This window comes from Bombus vosnesenskii, unplaced genomic scaffold (assembly GCF_011952255.1).
Source record: "Bombus vosnesenskii isolate JDL3184/JDL3185 unplaced genomic scaffold, Bvos_JDL3184-5_v1.1 scf7180000013295, whole genome shotgun sequence".
Taxonomy (NCBI): Eukaryota; Metazoa; Arthropoda; class Insecta; order Hymenoptera; family Apidae; genus Bombus; species Bombus vosnesenskii.
The window spans coordinates 2,485,756-2,506,294 of record NW_022882946.1 but is presented as its reverse complement, the minus strand read 5'-3'; the positions used below and the strand labels follow the sequence as shown (position 1 = coordinate 2,506,294).

Genomic DNA, 20,539 nt, shown 5'->3' with positions numbered 1-20,539 from the left:
AAGTTGGTTGCCCGTAAGTAACCCGCGTATCGGGGTTCCGACTGCCCGACAGAAATACCAAACGCCTCACGAACGTAATAAATGCCGGCGGTAATCGCTGTTAAACTTCGTCCGGCATCGAACGTCTCAGCCAACCATCACATAAATGCCATTCAAAGTTTAATCGCGTCGATTACAGGATCGAGATATTTCTGTTCACGGTAATAAACGTCGCGACCACGAGGTTACTTCTCTATTATTTAAACGTCCGAGACCGATCGTCGTCTCCGAGTCATTTGACCGGTACAGTGACACGTGCAGATCGACAAAGAATTCGCTAATTGAATAGCCACGCGTTGAAAGAGCGCGTTCGTTGCGCAAACTATTCTATAAAATCGATTCAATTAAAAGTGAATTCCACGTGCCCCAGATGAGAGGCGAGTCCTATTAATCATTTTCGCTCGATCCCTTTCGCAATCCTCCCGAGGGGGTAAACAAGGCGCGCCAATGGACAGGCCTCAGGGACGATGGTAACAGGTGCTTCCACAAGTGCGTACTAATAATGGGTAAAATGGCCCATTCGTTACGCGTCACGATTCATGGCTCGTTTCCTTTTCCTTCTTAAATAGGCCGCGTGTCAGCGACTCGATTCGTTCAAGTAACGATATTGTTTTTGCCTTGCTGGCAGAATTGCGAAGAAGTATGATTGTTAGGGATCGGCTTCTTAAAAGGAGTTTCCTTTTAGAAGATAGTGGAAATGAGTTAATGAAGTTGTTTTTCTGAGGCATTTACTCGAGCCTCTTAGTATACAGTAAAATGATTAGTTTCTTATGATTTGTAGGGAATTCAAGCAGTTGGGAATTTTTTGCCAGATACGATCTTTAACTCTTAATCACGCATATTGTAATTTAATTCGCTGAAACTGGGAAGAGCAAATAATAAACATCGTTACCATTACAATTCGCACATTTACATTCAGCTAATTATCAAGTACTGCCACTAAAACCTCTTAATATTATACTCCTCCTATCGATGCTAATCAGCTGCTATTGAAAAGAATAAATTTAATTACGATATACGTATACCGTGAGTTAGTTCCATTTCAGTCTAACGTATCTTCCATAGCGTCACGACAGAACAATCGTCCTTCGATATAGGGATTCAGCATAGAACGACTCTCGTTTAGATCTCGACTAGATAAACGAAACGACCCACTGCGAAATGATCTATCTTTCCTATGGCAATAGAACGTCTGGCGATCTCCCGTGAAGAGCATTCGCGAAGAATAGATCGTTCTGATCGGGTCGAAAGGTGGGGCGGTCGGAAAGTCGAGCCGACACCTTGGCTGCTTCGCGGTTGCCTGACCATTTGATGGATGGCGAACAGCAGCCGTTCTCCATTAGGGTTCCTGCAGGTCTAACTACGAAAATGGGTGGGTGGACGGCGGCGAGGGTGAGAGGCAAGAGTAGGTGGATTTTTCATCGATGGCGAATCGAGAAGAGCCATAAAGAGATTGAGCGAGCGAAGGGGAAATGGATACGAGTAAGTCGGCTTGGTGCGTCGTGAAACATTCCTCGAGCCTTGTAAACACGCCAAACACGCCTAACATTCCGGCGAGATTACGCGATTTTTTATGGTGTATCGAATATTTGTTGAAAGTGTAATGAATACACGCGTACAGAGTTTACGGTGGAAGAACACGATAAGCCACATTTCGTATTTTTTTTTTTTTTACAAAAAATCAGTTTTACCAAAATTGTCTTTTCATTTGAAACTAAGCATGTTTTTTGACGCTCTTCAAGATTTTGCACTCATCGTAATATCAAAATACTTCTTGTCTTAATAATTTCGAAAATTTTTGCATAGGGAAGAAGATATCATCTTTGCAGAAAAATGTATTGCTACTTTATTTTACCGATATCGATCAAAAAAATAACTTGCAATATTATTATCGTAAAAAAGAAGAAAATTGCACCATACAGCGAAGGAATACCTGTTGCTTCGTCCGTTACAGCCAGTAAACGCGAAATCGTGATCGGGAAAGTGGAAGGAGATGGCGTGGCGCACGTGGGAAATCAGCTTTCTTGTCTCGGCACGAACGCCGCACCGTTTATATCAATCTCGTGTTCTTGCCACCGATATCCTCGCGTGTCTCGAGGACTTTAATTGCTCCGTAATCGCCTCTGTCGCGGTTTGAAATCCGCCGCTTGCATTCCGTGGATAACGGATCGCGGGACGCTGTTGCGCGTAAGCTCAACATGGTCGACAAATGTCCTTCACGGCGGAAACGGAATTCCACCATTTGGGTTTGCATTCAGAGCTAGCATTCGAGAATTCACAAGATGCAGGGCGTTGTTTCTTGCAATGGGACACCTGTCCTAAACTGTGCGGTGGTCCGCTTTCTTCTTACCTACGAACAGCGAAACCTTTGACAAATTATCCTTTACCGTTCTTTGCTACGCGAGAACAGGAGACTCGCGATTCGAAAATAAAGTAAATGTTACTCGCTTTTGGTGCCAAACGAAGGTTATAATCTAGACAAACTAATAATTGGCATCATTGACGTGTTTTAGAGAAGCATTAGCATATAATAATAACCGCTACGTGGATCATTTACACAAAATATCAAGCATCGTAATATTATATAGTAATTTCGATTAACAATTAAATGTAGTATTTCAAAAAACATAGTGTACACAGAAATCATCGTTCAAACTTGAAACGCTATATCGATACGATCTATTCCGAAGCGTTATTGAAGAACCGAACCGCAAGCAGGAATAAAGCACGGGCGAGAAAATAGCCGATCGCAATCTCTCGCGTGCAATCTCTTCGTTTCAAGCGCAAAAAGAATACTGTAGCCAAAGGTAATCGAAACGAACATAAATCCAGAACAGCGGGAAGAAATCGAGAACGATTCGTGGGGCGTCGAGTTCGATGGATCGAACAATGGCCAGTGTACAGCATCGGGGGCCTTTGCGCATTCAAGGGCTGATCCCTCGTTTCACAATCGGTGAATCTATTTGCAACGCTTTGTCGAATCTTCTTCTATTCTATCGTAGCCGATATTCTTAACGAGCGTGATACTTTCGTGACTGGAAAATTCTTGATGCGATCTATTCTCTTGCGATAGAACGACTCCAAAACTAATTCGTGGTACAATCGAAGTTAAGGTGAAGTCTTTTATATACGTAAATATATAAATAAAAATGTAACTAAACATGTTCAAACGTTATCTCCTGCAAAATGAGGCCTTGAAGGAAGAGATTTTATTTTTCGCTACATTTTTTAACTTCTCTTTCTGTTTAGCCTATCGAATCTGTCTAGTTAGAAATTAAAAGACTTGGCGTATAGATACTAGACAAATTTTCGAACTCGATTCTTTGAAACATCTTTCAAAGCCTGTAATGCAATTTTATTACGTTTAATCTTCGTCTTATTTCGAAGCGTAGAATCTTCCTGGCTTTGCTTATAACGGGATTTTACATTGTACATTTTCTCTATCGACTCATGATTCACGTGTTACGTTATTGCGACCAAAGTTTCGGAATTTGTTGGTGACGTACGATTTCGAGGTGAGCTCCAACTTAAACCGAGTATCGGACCATGTCGAGATAAAGCGTGTCGATAAAATTGGTGTCCATCGTCTGGGTTTTCGGACGTGGCAGGTACACGATCACGATATATTCGTTTTCATACATATACCGCATATTCACACAACTAGTGGCAAAATCATTTACGACAGATGACGCGAGGATAACGAGGTGTATGCGCGGTGATAAAGAGAATCTCGTTGCGGTAGTCGGGCTATGACGTTACGTGAGCGAGTCGTTATTCCGCGATTCAATTAAGCAATAACTCGTCGTGTTTTAACGACCGCTAACTGTTACACGTCTCCGTAAAATGGGTTTTCCGAATTGAAAAGAAGTTTATCGAGTTTTTGCTTCATCAGCTTATGCCGATTTTTAATTCGCTTCTCGTTTTAACCGTTTTCACAGTTCCAATCAATTTTATTATATTATTCCAGAGAATAGAAGTTTATTTTCGAAACAGATTGATTCTTTTGTTTCTCTTATTGCTAATATTGGTTTTATGCGTTATATCAAATGATATTTCGTGAAAAATATAAGCTGTTGATGGAAAAATGGCAAAATGTTACTCAATCTCTATACCATTACGAACCTAAAACTCGAAAGATCTTGCAAAAGTGATTAAACCCGATGCAATTTAGAACGAAATAAGAAAGCAAAGAAACAGACGCTAGTTTCTTTATAACGAGTAGGTATCATCAATCATCGATAACTGCCCTAAGCACATTTAAATCTTGCACGATTTATCATGTGTCAAAAATACTGTTTCAATGCGAGTGATTGAACTGGTAAATCACAGACTCCTTGCAACGTTGCAATTATCATCGGATCGGACCACGAAACAAATGTGTCAAGCGTGGGCGTTTTGTATGAATGCTCGCAGAAACGTTTTCCATTTAGCTCGATTCTTTAGAGAAAGCTTCACCGAGATTGCGTAAGATAGCCCCATAACAGATGAACCAACCCTGATAGATTTCTGTATCTTCTCCGTCTTGATAAAATAAGTCGAATCTATTATGCTCCGCGAACCAGGCAAAAAGCAGAAATGCGGGTTATCGATTTGAAATAGAAGGGAGTTCAGATCGGCTCGCTTATTGCAACGAACTCGAGGGAAGTCGAGTGCAGAGTACGCCCACATACCACGACTGCGAGGATCATCGATCGATCGTACTTACGAGGATGGTCACGGAAAAACTCATCGATAACCTTGAATAATACCGAGCAAAATACGAAACAAGAAATCAATATGGACACTCGTAACCATAAATATTTCGATACCTGATGCAGTTGGATCGAAAGATCGATATCTTTGTTATATTTTCAAAGCTTCGATCGAAGAATGTTTCTCTATTGTTAATTCCTTATCTCTTAAAACCTCCTTAAAATTGGTGTCAAATTTAAACTAAAAGAAAGAATACACTTGCGTTACTCAAATTTCGTGTTTATTTATAACCAATAGCCGATGCTTCGTAAAATCTATTTAAATATTAAAAAATGCTAGAAGCAGATGTTTCAATCACTCTGAGATCTTAACGTTAAACAGACAAGTTTAAAGCCGTTTAACTTGTCATTTGTATAGATACAATTTCCAACAAAGCAGCGTGACCAATTTTCATTTAATCTCTCGATTATTGCATTTTTATTAAATGGTAGATTAATCATGATAGAAGATAAAATCAGATTCAAGAGTTTCATTCCGAATATATTTTATATATGTGTAATAATTTGAAAGTGCGCAAATAAGTACTTAATGAACGGTAATAGGTATACTCTTCGCGTCGCGATCCATGGCGCCTGAAACGTATCCACATCGCGATCCTTGTGTCTCTTGGTTCTCGAAGTGGAATAAGAAAGGAGAAAAGCTGGAGGAAGATGTACGTCTCTTCAAGGGTGGTCGACGCCCGATACGCGATTCACACTGGATGGATCGATCGCGAGGTCTCGTGTTCTGGATCCACCACAGACCGATTCCCTTTGTAGGCGCCTCGGCTCGATGCGCCGCGTGTTAAATGTCAGACGTTCGCCTCGATCGGAGAACGCGGTGAACCGGATACTCCGCGATCGACCAAGAAGAAAAAGCGATGCTATAACGTAACGAGACCGAGATGCATCTCGAATTCGACAGGCTCGCGAAAAATGTTTTGCATTGTGTTTGATAAATGATGTTGGAAAAGTCATTCGTTTAATAGAAAAATATTTCAAGAACTTCTGGAGTTCATATGTAGAGAGAGAGAGAGAGAATATTAGAATAGTTTCAATTAAGGTATAAGAGAGTTTTAATGTAACTTATTGCCTTCTTACTCTTTCTTGTTTTTGGTGAAGTAAGTCTATTGCAGCTCTGTTCTCTAATCTTCATCTAACCACGCTATACCGAAATATAATTCCAAGCAACGGAGCCTACTGATATTTCGAAACGAATAAAGCCAAGGATTCGCGAGCATCATTCGTCACGGCAATTAAAATATCCCGACGAAAATCCTTATGCAAGGCGTTTTTCAAGAGGGACTGCCAAGCAAACGTGTCGAGTTTTCGTATCTGCGTGTTTATCTGCAGCTCAGGGATTCCATAGGTACGAGTTGGTCGGTTTACACCGATCTCGGTCCGCTCGTATATTAAAATCTCTTCCCTTGCGCCGCAGTTGGCGAAACCGCTCGAAAGGGAGAGAAGAGATTGTTATCCGAGGCGCGAGTTATACGTCGGCCATTACGAATCCGCGATTCAGACCGCCAACGAAATGATTTACGAGCTGTGGTATCGATAATTTAAGATTCCAGAATCCTCGGAGGGGTGAAAGTCACTTTCACTGGTTGATGCTTCGATCGACGTTTAACCTAATCGTGTTCCATTAGTGTTGGCCTTTAGCGATAATAAAAACAAGCAGAGAGAGTTCACAGTAACCATGCAACGTGGAAATTCCAAAGAAACATAAAATGTAGTTGGAAATAAGATTTATGTATACGTGACATTTTTTACGAGGAATGACGTGTTAAGTGCTGTAACAACGTTTCTTGCATTCGTATACTGTGAAATATTCTATAGTGAAAGGACACAATCTCATTATCGAATTCATTGATGCTCTTATTACGCTGCTAATGAGTAGCTGTGGGCAACTGGAATAATTTCACTGACAAATTAGTTGTTGAACATCGAATATAATTACACCGATCCTCTTATTATTAGTATACTCTACATTCTGCAAATTTCTAAGAATCTATTTTCCATTTTATAATTATAATATGTATAACGCATTAGTTTCTTTCTATTTATAATCTACTATTACTACGATTTTCTTCTCTCGCTCATATCATAAATTATTTATTTATGTCATAAATAATCAACCTTCTGTGTTAATGTGCGTATAACATTAATTCTCGTGATATATTATACAAATGTGATTTATATAACGATTTGTTATTGTACGAGATTACATAGAAGATCTTGCGATCGTATTTAAAGAAACAAAGTACAAAATGCATACTTGTTCCAACATAAAATGCAAAATATGACGTAAATCTATTTTTCTGTCATTTATATTCGTGGATCGTAAAAATTGTGGAACTTATCGCTTTACCTTTTCGACAATTCAAGGAAGGTCAAACGTAACGACCTTGACCATAGTATTTCAGTCGGTATGCTCATGCATGACCTTCGACCATGAAATCGAAATAGATATGCATCTACTTCCATTGTTAACACGGATCACCGTTTCAGCATGTTGACCACAAACTAGTTTCTCTTATCTGTTCTTTGTCTTTCAGACTCATGAGAATACACACTAGAAAAAGCCGATTATGTTATTTAAGTTTTATCTTCGTTTAAACTCTTATTCTTGAACCAAGGAATCGGAGAATCGAATCGTGAATTTTTCTTTCTACGAGCGTTCATAGTAAGTCAGCGTGCCACGTGGAAAACAAGCAACGAATAATAAAAACCTTTTGTCTGCCTGAGAATCCGATTGATTAAATACAGCGACTTATTTTAATGCGTGGAAACGGGAAAAAATACTACAGTTCTTCGCTTGAAACCGAAAATATACGTACAATTAACTTTGTTTCTGGACGTAGGAGAGAAGAAAATTACTTTTCTTCATCAATGTACAAATTGAGCTTAACCGAGCAGCATTTTATAAAATACGATATATTTTAAATATTTTCTAACAAGGTCTACGCAACATTATTTATTCCCAAGTTCTACATCATCTTCTTGATCTTCTTCTTACCGTTAGTCTTCCGACAATTTTCAATTTGAAGTTTCTTACACTGTAATACTAACGCTAGATTCAGTCACTTTGTTAGTGATGTACTGAAAAAGATGAAACTCTATGCTTAAGGGGCCAGGATAATTCGTGGACGATTCTCGCAATCAGCGAGTAGAAACTAGCAGTAGAATTGCGGAGAACGAAAGACAGCGACAGGAGAAATGATGTGTATGAGCAGCGGCTGGGAGTTAATACCCTCTCGGAGGGCAAACGCGAGTTCGCGTGCCCTCGACAAACGCGCGAGGTTCAGCCTGGCGGCTGCTGAGGTTGCCGAGGTGAGATGAGAACGAGAAGGATCGAGAAACAATCTTACCGCCTGAGGTAAGGGAGAGGAACGATGGAACGAGACAGGAACAACATTCAAGTCGCGGATCCGAGAGAGAAGATCGAACAAAGCGCATTCCACATGCAGTCGTTCGTTCCTCGTCCACTCTGTTACCCTCCGTACTTCATTTCGATTCGTCGTTACTTTCTCGCCTCTGCCCTGAGCGTATTATCCTACGCGGATGGAAAGAGAAAATGTGACTCTCGTCGAGCGATGTTGATTGCCGCGTTGTTTCCAGAGAATTTAAATCTCGCGCGCTTTACTACGTTTCAGTTGACACGCATGTTGATTTATCTGTGAAAATAAGAAGCGAGAATAAGGAGAAGATATTGCTTTCTGATGCAGCGCGTTATTAATTATATTTATCTTTGGTAAACTGGATATTATATTTTAGTGCATCGTGTCTTCTTTACAAAACCATCCAAAAAGATGTGTTTCCACTGTACATAATTAATAAATAATAATTTTTCTCGCAGGCTCTTAAAATATTTGGATCTAAAAGGATCGATCGATATTGCTCCTTTTTCAATTAAAATAAAGTTTATGAATAAGTATGAGAACCTAAAGGAAATAGTCATTTTGAGATCAAGAAAGTTTTATAGCAGTTAAAGCTCTATCTATTAGATTCGTTTTCTTCTCAGTTTCTGTGCTTATGAAAATATCTATGTAATAGCTGTTTTGTAAAAAATGGTTATATTCATTTGCAGGTAATTTTGTGGTGTTCAGTATTATCTGGATGAGCGTAGTGAACATATGAAATGTATAATTACGTCGAGTTACGATTGAAAAAAATTGAACTGATAAAACTATCATAATCATTTTTCGTATATTCAAGGCGAGGTTCGTTACATTCAACTTTAATTTTCAAAACTGTAAATGTTACAAATAAAAGGTTCCAAAAGCAACACGACATTTCTACATCGTCAATGCAGCAAAGTCTGAAACAACAAAGACTAACGAGCGAAGTCTTGTGTAAAGATGAAATGAAAACCAATGAAATAACATGTTTTTTATATTCATGGATTAACATCTATTACAAATTGTAATTCGTCTTTTTTTAAATTCAATGGCTCGTCGAAGAACTACGTCCCAAGTAAACAAAGTCGAAAGAAGATTACCGATCCACGTCACAGAAATTTTTTTTTCTCTATGATCTTACTTCCCTTCAACTCCGTTAATGTCATGTAAGTGGCTGAATGCCGACTGAGCTGATTGAAAGTCGATTTTAAGTAATAATGAGAAAATTATTCACGTAATTCATTATAGATCGAGCATTGTGTGTTAAGTGTCGCCTTCGTTAATGTTTCACTCGAAGCATATCATTTTGTATGATTTACTGCTTGACTTCGTATTATTTTCAATTTATATCGATCACGTTCACAGCGAATTTGCAAAACAAAGGTTTTTCGAATGTATCGACTGGAAACGCTAATACCTCGCAATTTGTGCAAATTACGTAATGACTACGTGAGCACCTGTTGAATCTTTCCCGTTCCACATGAATCTCGGCAGAAATAGCATGATCAAGTGCGTCGTTAAAGATAAACACGAGATTATTCTTTTAACAATCTATGTACAGTGGACTCGGTAAAGTTGGAAATTACAAAGCACCGAAAACATAGAGAGGAATATCGACGAAAAAATGGGATTTGCAATTAAAATGTTACTCGCGACTAATTGGCGTGTATCGAAACTGGAATAATGCAAAGCGCAGAGCAGGATTGGTTGTCATGGAGTATTAGAATTACTGCAAACGAGATCCAGGCTCGCAAGACCGTGACGATCAAAAATCCATAATGATCCCCGACTAGAATCGATTGCATTGGATACAATCGAATTTCGAAAGAACACGAATTGAAATTACATTCTGAAATAAAATGTCAATGAAATGTTCATACATTTATTTATTATTTTTTGTATGGGCCTATCCCGCTAAGAGACTCGAACGCATAGCTCGCCCGCAGGGAGCGGAGAGAAGCTTAACCGCAGACTCGAAAGCAATAAACCATAAAGCTATTAATGTTACGCCCTGGGATGGTTATGCTACGGCTTATAACGTATACGAACCACTTATATATCCTCGAACTGGTACTCTATTTGCCGCTCGGCGTCGGCCTTCTTTTCGCTCTTCAATTCCGCGCCGCGCGAAGATCGATCCTCGTGCAAGGTCATGGCGGCCGTGACTCCACCTTGATCGAGAGTGACGAAGCGATTCGTCGTTCTTCTGGCTCGTGTTCATCGTAATTTTCCGTGTTACATTCGAGACTTTTTTTTTTTGTAACGTGTCTAAAATGAAAAAGAGCAGAGATCAGAAGGGAAAGCGTCTATCGATGCGAACTCTGGCGAAGATTCTGCGAAAACAGAAAAATATTCGCCGTTAACACGGCGAGAAGTGACGTGGTCAAATTTACAAGAGAGGTGCAGTCATGGAGCAGTACCATGCTTTTCTGCTTCGCGTTCGTCGTAGTCTTCCGTGTTACGTTCACAATCTGGTCTCGTAGAATACCCAAGAAAAAGAGAAATAAAAGAAACCAGAACGAATAGGATCATCGATGAGATTTCTGGAGTAGTTCGCGCGAATACCGCGTGAAGATAGCGCGGAGATCACGAAGAATAAAAAAAAAAAGATATTCGATATATTCGATTTTGCAGAAAGATCGCGGAATGTCGCGAACCGGTTCTTACGGGATCGCTCGAGTTCCCTTATCGCGAAACGAACAATCGACGTGTTTGCCTTTCGTACACTGAGCGGGACGAAAGTTATTTGAATCGCGGTCGATTTGGCGCGCGAGGGGAGAAAATGGAGCGCAGTAGAAAATGCGGTTAGCACCGGCAGGCGAAGATCGGTCTCGGTATCCCAAGGTGGTATATTATTCCCGAAGTGTGGCGTGTTTGTTCGAGAAGTAATATTCAGAAGTGTGGCACGGTAATGGAGCTCCAGGCTGCATAAATATGTGTCAGACCGCGAAGTCCGAGCATTTCGTTCTCGTTTCATTCCCTTCTTTTTTCGCGACGAAACCATCGGCTTTTTGCCAGTGGATTCGAGCGTGTTCACGGTGAACGGGAGATTACACGCAAACCGGGAACTCGTATGGATGATTAATTGCTTTTCGCTTAAGCAAACCCGTTTTTGTCACTGGCAAAGATACCCTGGGAGCCAAACGATTCCTTTAATCTCGTTTTGCTTTTAATCTGAAAGGCGACGTTGTTGCAAATTTTAACCTTCCTTGGTTAACAGTGCGATAATTAACGTTGCGAACCACACATCGGGTTCGAGCGTAGCGTTGACGTATTTATTTTCTGGTCCGGTTACTCGGTTTTATTGAATCTCTCGCTTCGATGCTTCGTTTTAGCACGCTGTACGCAATAAATCTTTCATGTACATATGTTTCGATTACAGGTCGGATTCGCAATTTACACGAATATAACCTTCCTTAAACGCCGTTGGATGTAATTTATTTAACGTTAAATCGAGTTTTAAATTATCATCAAAATCTACATCGAGATCGATGGCTTCTTAGAAGACCTTATCGATCGCAAACCTTATACGAAAGTAGGTACCCTCTTAATTTTCATTTTGAAATAATAAATCATTCGAAAATGTGATACGAACTTTTACAATTCTCGCGTTCGAGATATATTACAAAAATCGCGCTGTATCGCAACCGAAGCCACCACCATACGTCTCATCCATAATTCCCATCACCCACACTTGATACAAAGACAATCCACAAAAAGATCACTTCAGATTCCTTCGTACAAATCAATCCAGCGTCGGAACAAAGAAACGCTGCCAACATACGCATTAATTCTCACAAAACAGAGAGTGGAATAGAGCGACAACGAAGCAGGATACTGTTTATCCAAACCCGTTGGTTCGATGTCAGGAGTCAACGCTCGTAACGCTTGCTCTTGCAGAGCGGAGGATGGCAAACTCGTGTTTACATGGTGACTTTTATTAGAGAATCAGTGTCTCGGTGTTCGGTGCGGTACGACGAGTTTCACCTTCGAGGTGGAGGAGCCCATTGTTCCTCGGCGTTCGGTCTCTCGCCCGGACGGGTGTTCCTAAATTATTGTTTCCCCTTCGAGCTTCCAGTCCGGTCGGCTGTCTCCCACCTACCCCTCCCATCCCCCACCATTCCACTCATCCTTTTTTCTGGCGTCCCTTCTCACCACCGATCTTTTTCTCCCTTGGTCCGCGTCGGAAGAAACCAGAGCTCTCCGATGGTTATTTCGCGCATTTACGATACCTGGTCTTTATTCCTTCGAAGGAGTAGGGTTTGCCGTAGGGTCGGCTCCGCACGAGAAGACCCCGAATCGGCGGGGAAGAATCGAGAAGAAGAGGCTGCACGGTGCGTATCGATGTTTACGAGGCGAAATAAACGGCGGCGACGGCGCCGCCATCGGCGTGCGGTTATTTCGTATTACTTTGGCCTTTAATGGCGTCCTAAAGTGGCGCATAAAAATCGGTGCTTGCCTTCTCCTAGAAGGTGGTCGCCGGGCACACGGCGAGCGCACAACTCCGGCGCCCACAGAAGAAGCCCTCGCCGCGGGATTTCGGTTTCGCGGCCGTCGTCGGCTCGTTCGCTCGTTTCCTTCGTGTTGTTTCCTTCTGGCTGTTCTTCCTCTCAGATACTACGAGCCGGTGACTCGAACTTTTTGTCGACAGCTTCACTCATTGGCGAGTCCACGTGGCGATGGCTTTCTTCGCCGGTGATCCTCGCGACTCCGACATCCTCCATGGTGATCCATCGATGATACATTATGCATCGCCACGAGACACGGTGGCTCGTTTGCGTGATCCGAGCATCAAATAGCCGGCCGAGGGAGGTGGTGAAATTTGTAAATAAGGAATCGAACGAAGACGAAACATATGGGTTATTGCGTGCGGTATAGCGAATATACGATTACTAGACTGAGATTTTATGCGTTTATGGAAAATTAGCATTTAAAATTTAAGCCTGCACTTAGCAAAGTTAAAAGCTACCGCCATTAAATTCGCCAATTTTATTCCTATAAACATCAACTTAAAGACACGCGCGGCGTGTGAAAACCGACACCTTGACAAGTGTTCCTAGAACTCGGCAAAGGTAATTGGCGAACTACGGGAGAATTCGCGCCCCCTACCCCGTAATCGATACGTTGCCATTGTCTTTCAGAAGCGTGCAGGCATCGTAAATTTAGGAGAATTTTAATCCTGACCGAGGAGTTGGCCCGGTAATTTTCGTAACCCCGTTGTCGAAGATAATTGCCACGTTTCCGTAGCCCTACGGGGCTCGAAATTCGCCGGTGGACTTCGTGGCTGGACCCTGGGTCCGAGAACGAGAGAGAACGTGTTGGCTGGCCGACCTCGACCGACACTTCTTCACCGCTCCCAACTACTACTTTTCTCCCCCGACTAAACGGGTCCAGCCATTCGCTCGGTTATCTCATGCGTACCCCTTCTGTTTTCTTCTTTTTTATTTTATTCTTTTCTTCCTCTTTTCCTTCTTACTTTTTCTTTTCTTTCCTTTTTTTTTTTTCATTGCGACATAACTTTCTGTTTGACGCGACGCGGTTGCATCGGCTGTCTCGTAATTTTGTTACCTCGAAACCTCGTGAAAGCTCTCGCGCTCCTCCTGAAACCTCCGACTTCGCTTCCGATGCGTGGGCCAAAGTGCGAAGAGTTGCGTTGCATCGCAGGTTTTTTACGACGGCTTGTGGCTTTTCGGAGTTACTTTGATCCCACGGAGTGTAAACCATTGGGAAGACTTACTGTTGAAGCGTTTCTAAGCTTGTAACGCGTATGTTGGTAATATTCTACAATATGGTTTCTTTAGTTCCTTCTATCCATTTGTCCGAATTTTATCGAGAACGGAAACTGTTAACACCTCATGATATATTACGATATGAAAATGTTCGTAAAAATATGAATTAAACGAGCGAACGTGCTCTTTCAGAAGCGGAAACTCGCACAAAAATACAATCGATGCGTCAATTTTCATTTTATATATCGATTATCTTCTCTCAAATCTGACACAAAATATTCCTGTATCGAAAAAGATTGGAACGCTTAAAGATCGAACAATTTACAAAGTTCTTGGAATTGGAGTTGATTCCACGATCAGAAGCGGAGAGCGTGAGCGCAGGGCGCCGGTGAAAAGTTCCGAAGAAACGCGGGGAGAAGAAGAGGAACGAGATGGACACGTCCCCGGAGGGTTCGGAACCAGTGCTCCTTATATTCTTCCTCCCGTAAGAATTTCCATCGTACGACCGTCTTGCTCGTCACGGAGCAAAGTGGAACGGAGAAGCGCACACGTCGTGTAGAATATAAAAGGGAAACACACAGGTGGAAAGGAACGATTCTGTTGTAAAATAACAAACGAACAGGCGAGCAGACGAGCCAGGGTGATGTACGAGAGTCCTGAACATGGCGTTGCCTGAAAAGGAAGCCGACGGCGCCTCCGGTTAGCGGAAGTCGTCTTCCAACTAGTTTTACACACAACTGATCGCGAGTCCTGTTCTACGCGGACGTAACCAATATCGCGACTAACAATCGAGCCAGTAGAATTATATGCGAACAAACGTCGATATTTACATCGGTATGCCGAACAAGAATTTTTCAGAATGCACCAAATACGTACATGATCAGCCAGTGGTGTAAGTCGACCCGCTTCTATTCTTCATAAAACGGTGTGTTACTTTCAGTACCACGAAAGAACTCAACGTACTGTTCAAGGTTAAGAAAAACATATTGCGACGCAGAATAAAACGATAACCTCGGTTGACTGCTGTTCAAGCACTGTCGTTAACTAATTTCTATCACAGTCGACAAACTTGCCTAACGAGCTGCAAACGTGGACGCGAAAAGGTCCCATCGACAAACGTCGACAAATTAAATAACCCTAATGAACTTCTTGCGCGAGCTAACGTTCTTCCCAACATCGCAATCAGGAGCTAGTCCTTGTGTCTCCTTCGCAAGAAATCCTCGCTGTTTCTTATCTTCCACAACGATTAGGACATTAATCTTCCAAGCGGTCGAAGCGCAGAAAACGCGTCCGAGGGGGCCGCGAGGCTTATTGGCCGACAAGAATCCCGCAGCGATGCAGATCCACGGTCGATCCGCATTCTCAAAGTTTGTGGCGCCGTGGGCTGGTACGCGCGTTCTGCATTCGTCTTGCACAAGCTACGTCGCAGCATCTGGTCAGTACGAAATACCAGGGTCCGGTTGTTCCGACGCTTCTTCCCTTCTTTTCTCCACCTTCGCCCCCCTATACGTCCTACTCTCCCGATGACGTGTTCGTCGCGTCTGGCCTTCTTTTACGCGCAGTGGCCACCGAGATGCGCAAGAAGGATGTCGTTGCGCAATTATTTTCGCATGATTCCGATCGGTCGACCAGATTAAGACCGCTGATGGAACGCAGCGTCGCGTCCGTTTGCGATCCGCGTTACGCAGCAAAACCGAATTCCCCGAGTCGGGGCCGATACGTGCGACTATGCGCCGCGACGCGGGCGACGGTACGATTCCGGGACCGAATCTCGCCGCCACACCGGGACAAAGACGTAAACAGATGAAGAAATCCGAAAGGGAAGACGGCGGATCGTGTTCGGACGTCTGTCGATCATTGGCGATCGTTTTTGTTCAGGGCGCGTCCACTCTTACCTCGATGCCGCTCCATGTTCCGGTTATTAACGAAGTTATGAATGATATTGAACAGAAATTGGCGGCGCGATCGGTCGCACGGATGATAATTGAGGTTATTAAGGTTTTTGGCGAACGAGTTTCAGAACTACTCGGCTCGAATTAAACACGATTGTATGGAGGTTGCTGAAGGGAGAATTTTGGTTATTGAGTCCCTCGTCTTGAGGGTACATAGCGACTCGGATTATTTCTCATAACTATAACAAGTAACTACTTTTAAGGATTCAAACAAATTTTTTTCTTCGATCGTATTCTCATTAACTACTTGTCTTTAAAGATGATGTATGATATGCTTCGTAATGAGAACGGATTAATAATCGTTAAGTTATCTTTCGATTTGCAATAACGATAGCAAAAATGTTTACTGAACTTTTTTTAACTGAAATGAAACAAAGTATAAGACACGTGTCGTCCGAATAATTATTATCGTATATGTACGTACAGTATCGATAGACAAAGCGTGGTCACAAGATCTTCGATGCAGGACTTTGATACGTACGGTAGTTGTCAGTTGTACAACAAAATCAGGCGCGTGTGCACGCGTGTTATGGAAGTGGTTCGCCCACTGCCACGGCTTGCTTTCAAAGCTTAGAAAGCTATCTATAGATCGGAGAAGCGCTTTCGACGATGTGGGTGGCAACCTTAGACCGTTCCACTCGATGATCTTATGAACGTAGAGAACCGTCAACGTACGGAAGTCGTGCGACCAGTCTATATCTTAGTCATTTACGAAATGTCACCGTAGCTGGATCAATAGTCCTACCGTACGATGTAAGCTTTATTGCACTTTACTACACGTGTTACTCAAACACTGACATTTGAGTATCTTGTTCAACCGCATATAAATTGTGGAACACGAAGACCGTTAACCTTTTAATTATATAGCTAAGAACGTTTCGCAATTGTGATTTTTAAACTGCGCGAGTATACGTGTATCGACCACTGCAGTATCTTAATATAAAAATATTTTTATATGGTATTTAATTTGATTCGATATTCTTTTTGTAACATAAACATTCAAATGATACCTAGAAGATCTCTACTGAAAAACAAGTGTCTGAGTCGTTTTGGAGACTATTAAATTACTTACTTGTATTTCTATTGCACTTATCTTTTTTCTTTTTCTTTGATGAAATTTCTCATTCGATGACATAAAATAATTTATTACGTATGTATTTATGTTGAAAGTTTTTCCTTTCATTGCTGCAGTTTGCATTGGAACCAATGGCCGCCTCTCCGTTCCATCCAACAAGCAACATCACTATCGGAATCTTCGAGACCGGTACACCAACTGTACTTACGTCGACGGCAACCTGGAGATCACATGGCTCCAGAACGAGACTTTCGACCTCAGCTTTCTCCAGTATATACGGGAGGTCACCGGTTACGTGCTCATCAGCCACGTGGACGTCAAAAAGGTCGTTCTGCCGCGATTGCAGATCATACGGGGCAGAACTCTCTTCAAGCTTACCATTCATGACACCGAGTTCGCCCTATTCGTCACGATGTGTCAGATGCAGAACTTGGAGATGCCGGCTCTCAGAGGTAAACGAATCTTTCGATTTTCTCTTTTAATAAACGAAAACGTAATATTCGAGTTTCGCTACGTCCTTCCATCTTCCTTCTTCCATCTTCCATCTCTGCCTTCTTTAGCTCTTACACTCTTAATTAATCATTTGCACTCGAGCTTTTTGCCGAAATATCGTCTGTGCCTGGGAGGAGCACTTCCAGTGTAAAGGGTTAACAAACCTGAAATCTCACCGATATGATACACCATAACTAAATCACACGTGTCGTTGCCAGATATCCTCAATGGCAGCGTGGGCATATACAACAACTACAACCTGTGCCACATCCAAAAGATCAACTGGGAAGAAATAATCACCGGTCCGAGTGCAACGTACTCCTACGTGTACAATTTCACGTCGCCAGAACGCGCCTGTCCGCCATGCGATAAGAGCTGCGAGCAAGGCTGTTGGGGCGAGGGGCCTGAGAACTGTCAGAAGTATTCCAAGACAAACTGTTCGCCTCAGTGTTGGCAGGGCAGGTGCTTCGGGCCCAATCCGCGGGAGTGTTGCCATCTTTTTTGCGCTGGTGGCTGCACAGGCCCGAAACAGAGCGACTGCATCGCCTGCAAGAACTTCTTCGACGACGGTGTATGTACCCAGGAATGTCCGCCCATGCAAAAGTAAGTAGATTGATCCCTATCTCTTTGATCCGTCGTGAACTATCTCGTTGTATTCTCCTCGCGAACCAGGACAAATTTGGATTGTGTTCGGATTTACATTTTGATTGACAAGTAAAATCGACAAATATCTAAATACGAAGTTTATTGTACTAATGGAATGTTTAGCATTTTTTAGAACATTGCGCGTTATTGTCAACCTTGCTGCGGTTTTTCGCGCGGATTCGTATGTCCTGAATCCTAAATGATCAAATTGAAATGATAACATCAGACACGATAGAAAAGTAAATGTTCTGATTCCGACATATATTGTTAAAATAATAGAATCCACTGTTCAAATCTTTTGCATATCGTAAAAAAACAATATCTTTGCGTAAAGAATCTTCCCAACAATCCCCCCATAATGTCCTGTAACAATGATATGATATTTCGTGGCCTCTACATCCGAGCGAATAGTCGGAAACTATAAACGCAAGAATGGTCTATCAACCCGCGTTGATGTCCACGCGTTTCTTGGATTTACCACGCGTTTCGAACCCGGTAACGCGTTTTACAACAGTATCCTTATCATCGATAAATCTTTCCCGCTTGCCAATATCGATTTCCCGGTACGGTATCGTATAAGGAACACTCGCTAAAAAGTTGGAAACTCCCAAGTTTTATGACTTTGGCCGCACCGAGTAAGGATTACAACGATCGTTTCAGGTACAATCCTACGACGTACTCGTGGGAGGCTAATCCTGACGGGAAGTACGCGTATGGTGCAACCTGCGTGAGAAGGTGTCCAGAACACCTTCTGAAAGACAACGGAGCTTGCGTAAGATCTTGTCCGCCGAAGAAGAAGGCGTTGAACGGAGAATGCGTTCCCTGCGATGGACCTTGCCCAAAAACCTGCAAAGGCGTGGAGAAAGTACATTCCGGGAATATCGACAGTTTCAAGGACTGCACCATCATCGAAGGATCGATCACGATTCTGGACCAAAGCTTTCAAGGATTCCAACACGTGTATTCGAATTTCAGTTTCGGCAAGCGTTACGAGAAAATGCACCCGGACAAGTTGGAAGTGTTCAGCACGTTGAAGGAGATCACAGGGTTTTTAAATATCCAAGGGGACCACAAGGATTTCGAGAATTTATCGTACTTCCGGAATCTGGAGGTGATAGGTGGAAGAACCTTGACGGAATACTTTGCATCACTGTACGTGGTGAAAACGTCATTGGTCTCGTTCGGACTCAGCTCTCTCAAGAAGATCTATTCCGGATCGATAGCGATATTGGAAAACAAGAATCTGTGTTACGCGCAAAGTATCAATTGGACTAGAATCAAAAAATCATCGGAGCATGAGAGCCTGTTATCGAACAATCGGAACGAAAGCGAATGCAGTGAGTGTTACTTACTACTTATTGCTTTCTAATCCATCAAATGAGTAGTAGAATATAGTTTATACTTGGAGCGTTTAAATTTCAAAAATTATCGTATTGCGTAGTAATTTGCGTAATATTGGAAATATTTTATTTATATATTCATATACTTTCCATTACGTAAACCTTCGCACGACTTATTCTAGCAATGCTTACTCAGCTTCTGATAATTCCCAAGATGAAACAATACCGATATTATACGAATTTATAATATAAATATATATTATATACAAATACCTTGTACGATTACAGTAAAAGATGGACTAATATGCGACGAGCAATGTTCCGACGAAGGTTGTTGGGGGCCCGGTCCGGCACAGTGTTTATCCTGTAAGAACTTCATTCTAGGAAACGATTGCATTCAAGACTGCACCGCGCCAGGGTAAGATTAATCTCGAACATATTCAAAAATACTTTATAAATTCATATCAATTGTATCGTACTGTAAATAACACATTTCTGTATATCAAATTTGCCTACCTCAGATTGTGGATCGAAGGTAAACTGCAAATACCTGAGAAGGCTTTAACTTTCTGCTTCACGTGCGCACGCTTTCGCTCTCTTTCCATGTATATTACTTTGTTTTCCCTTATTTGGCTGCCCAAGGGACAAATAATTCAAAGAAATTCATACCATTATCTAGAATTTATCGAGCGGATGAGAAGACCTGCAAGGTGTGTCACGAGGAGTGCGATGGCTCTTGCACAGGACCGAATGCCGAGCACTGTAAGAAATGCAAACACGCCCGAGATGGACCGTACTGCGTGCCAGAGTGCCCATCCTCGAAGTATTATGACAACGGTCTGTGCAAAAGTTGTCACGAAAACTGTGTGGGTGGTTGCGACGGCCCTGAAAACAACATAGGCCCTAATGGATGCCACAGCTGCGATAAGGCGATCATAAACGGCAATTGTCTGCAGAAAAAGGAACCCTGTCCTGACGGTAGGTGATCTTCCATTTATTTCGTTTCCATAAGAGCGAACTGGAATCTCAGTTCACCAAATTCCTTATACTTAAAATTATAATTTCACCTTTAAGCGATTTAAATAAAAATGTTCGCGTAATCGACATTTCATTGACGGAACAAAAATTTTGTTCAA

The 20,539-nt window shown here is 42.1% G+C and overlaps 1 protein-coding gene across 4 annotated transcripts in view; it reads left to right on the top strand.

The window, feature by feature from the left end:
• The window catches only part of LOC117233351 (epidermal growth factor receptor), a 170,580-nt gene that overhangs the window by 146,174 nt on the left and 3,867 nt on the right, over positions 1 to 20,539 (top strand). For all 4 annotated transcript variants that reach the window (XM_033493563.1, XM_033493562.1, XM_033493560.1 and 1 more), the window contains 5 exons: positions 17,043 to 17,378; positions 17,637 to 18,021; positions 18,724 to 19,400; positions 19,692 to 19,821; positions 20,083 to 20,381. In XM_033493563.1, coding sequence (XP_033349454.1) covers positions 17,043 to 17,378; positions 17,637 to 18,021; positions 18,724 to 19,400; positions 19,692 to 19,821; positions 20,083 to 20,381 — 1,827 coding nt within the window. The remainder of the gene's footprint in view (positions 1 to 17,042; positions 17,379 to 17,636; positions 18,022 to 18,723; positions 19,401 to 19,691; positions 19,822 to 20,082; positions 20,382 to 20,539) is intronic.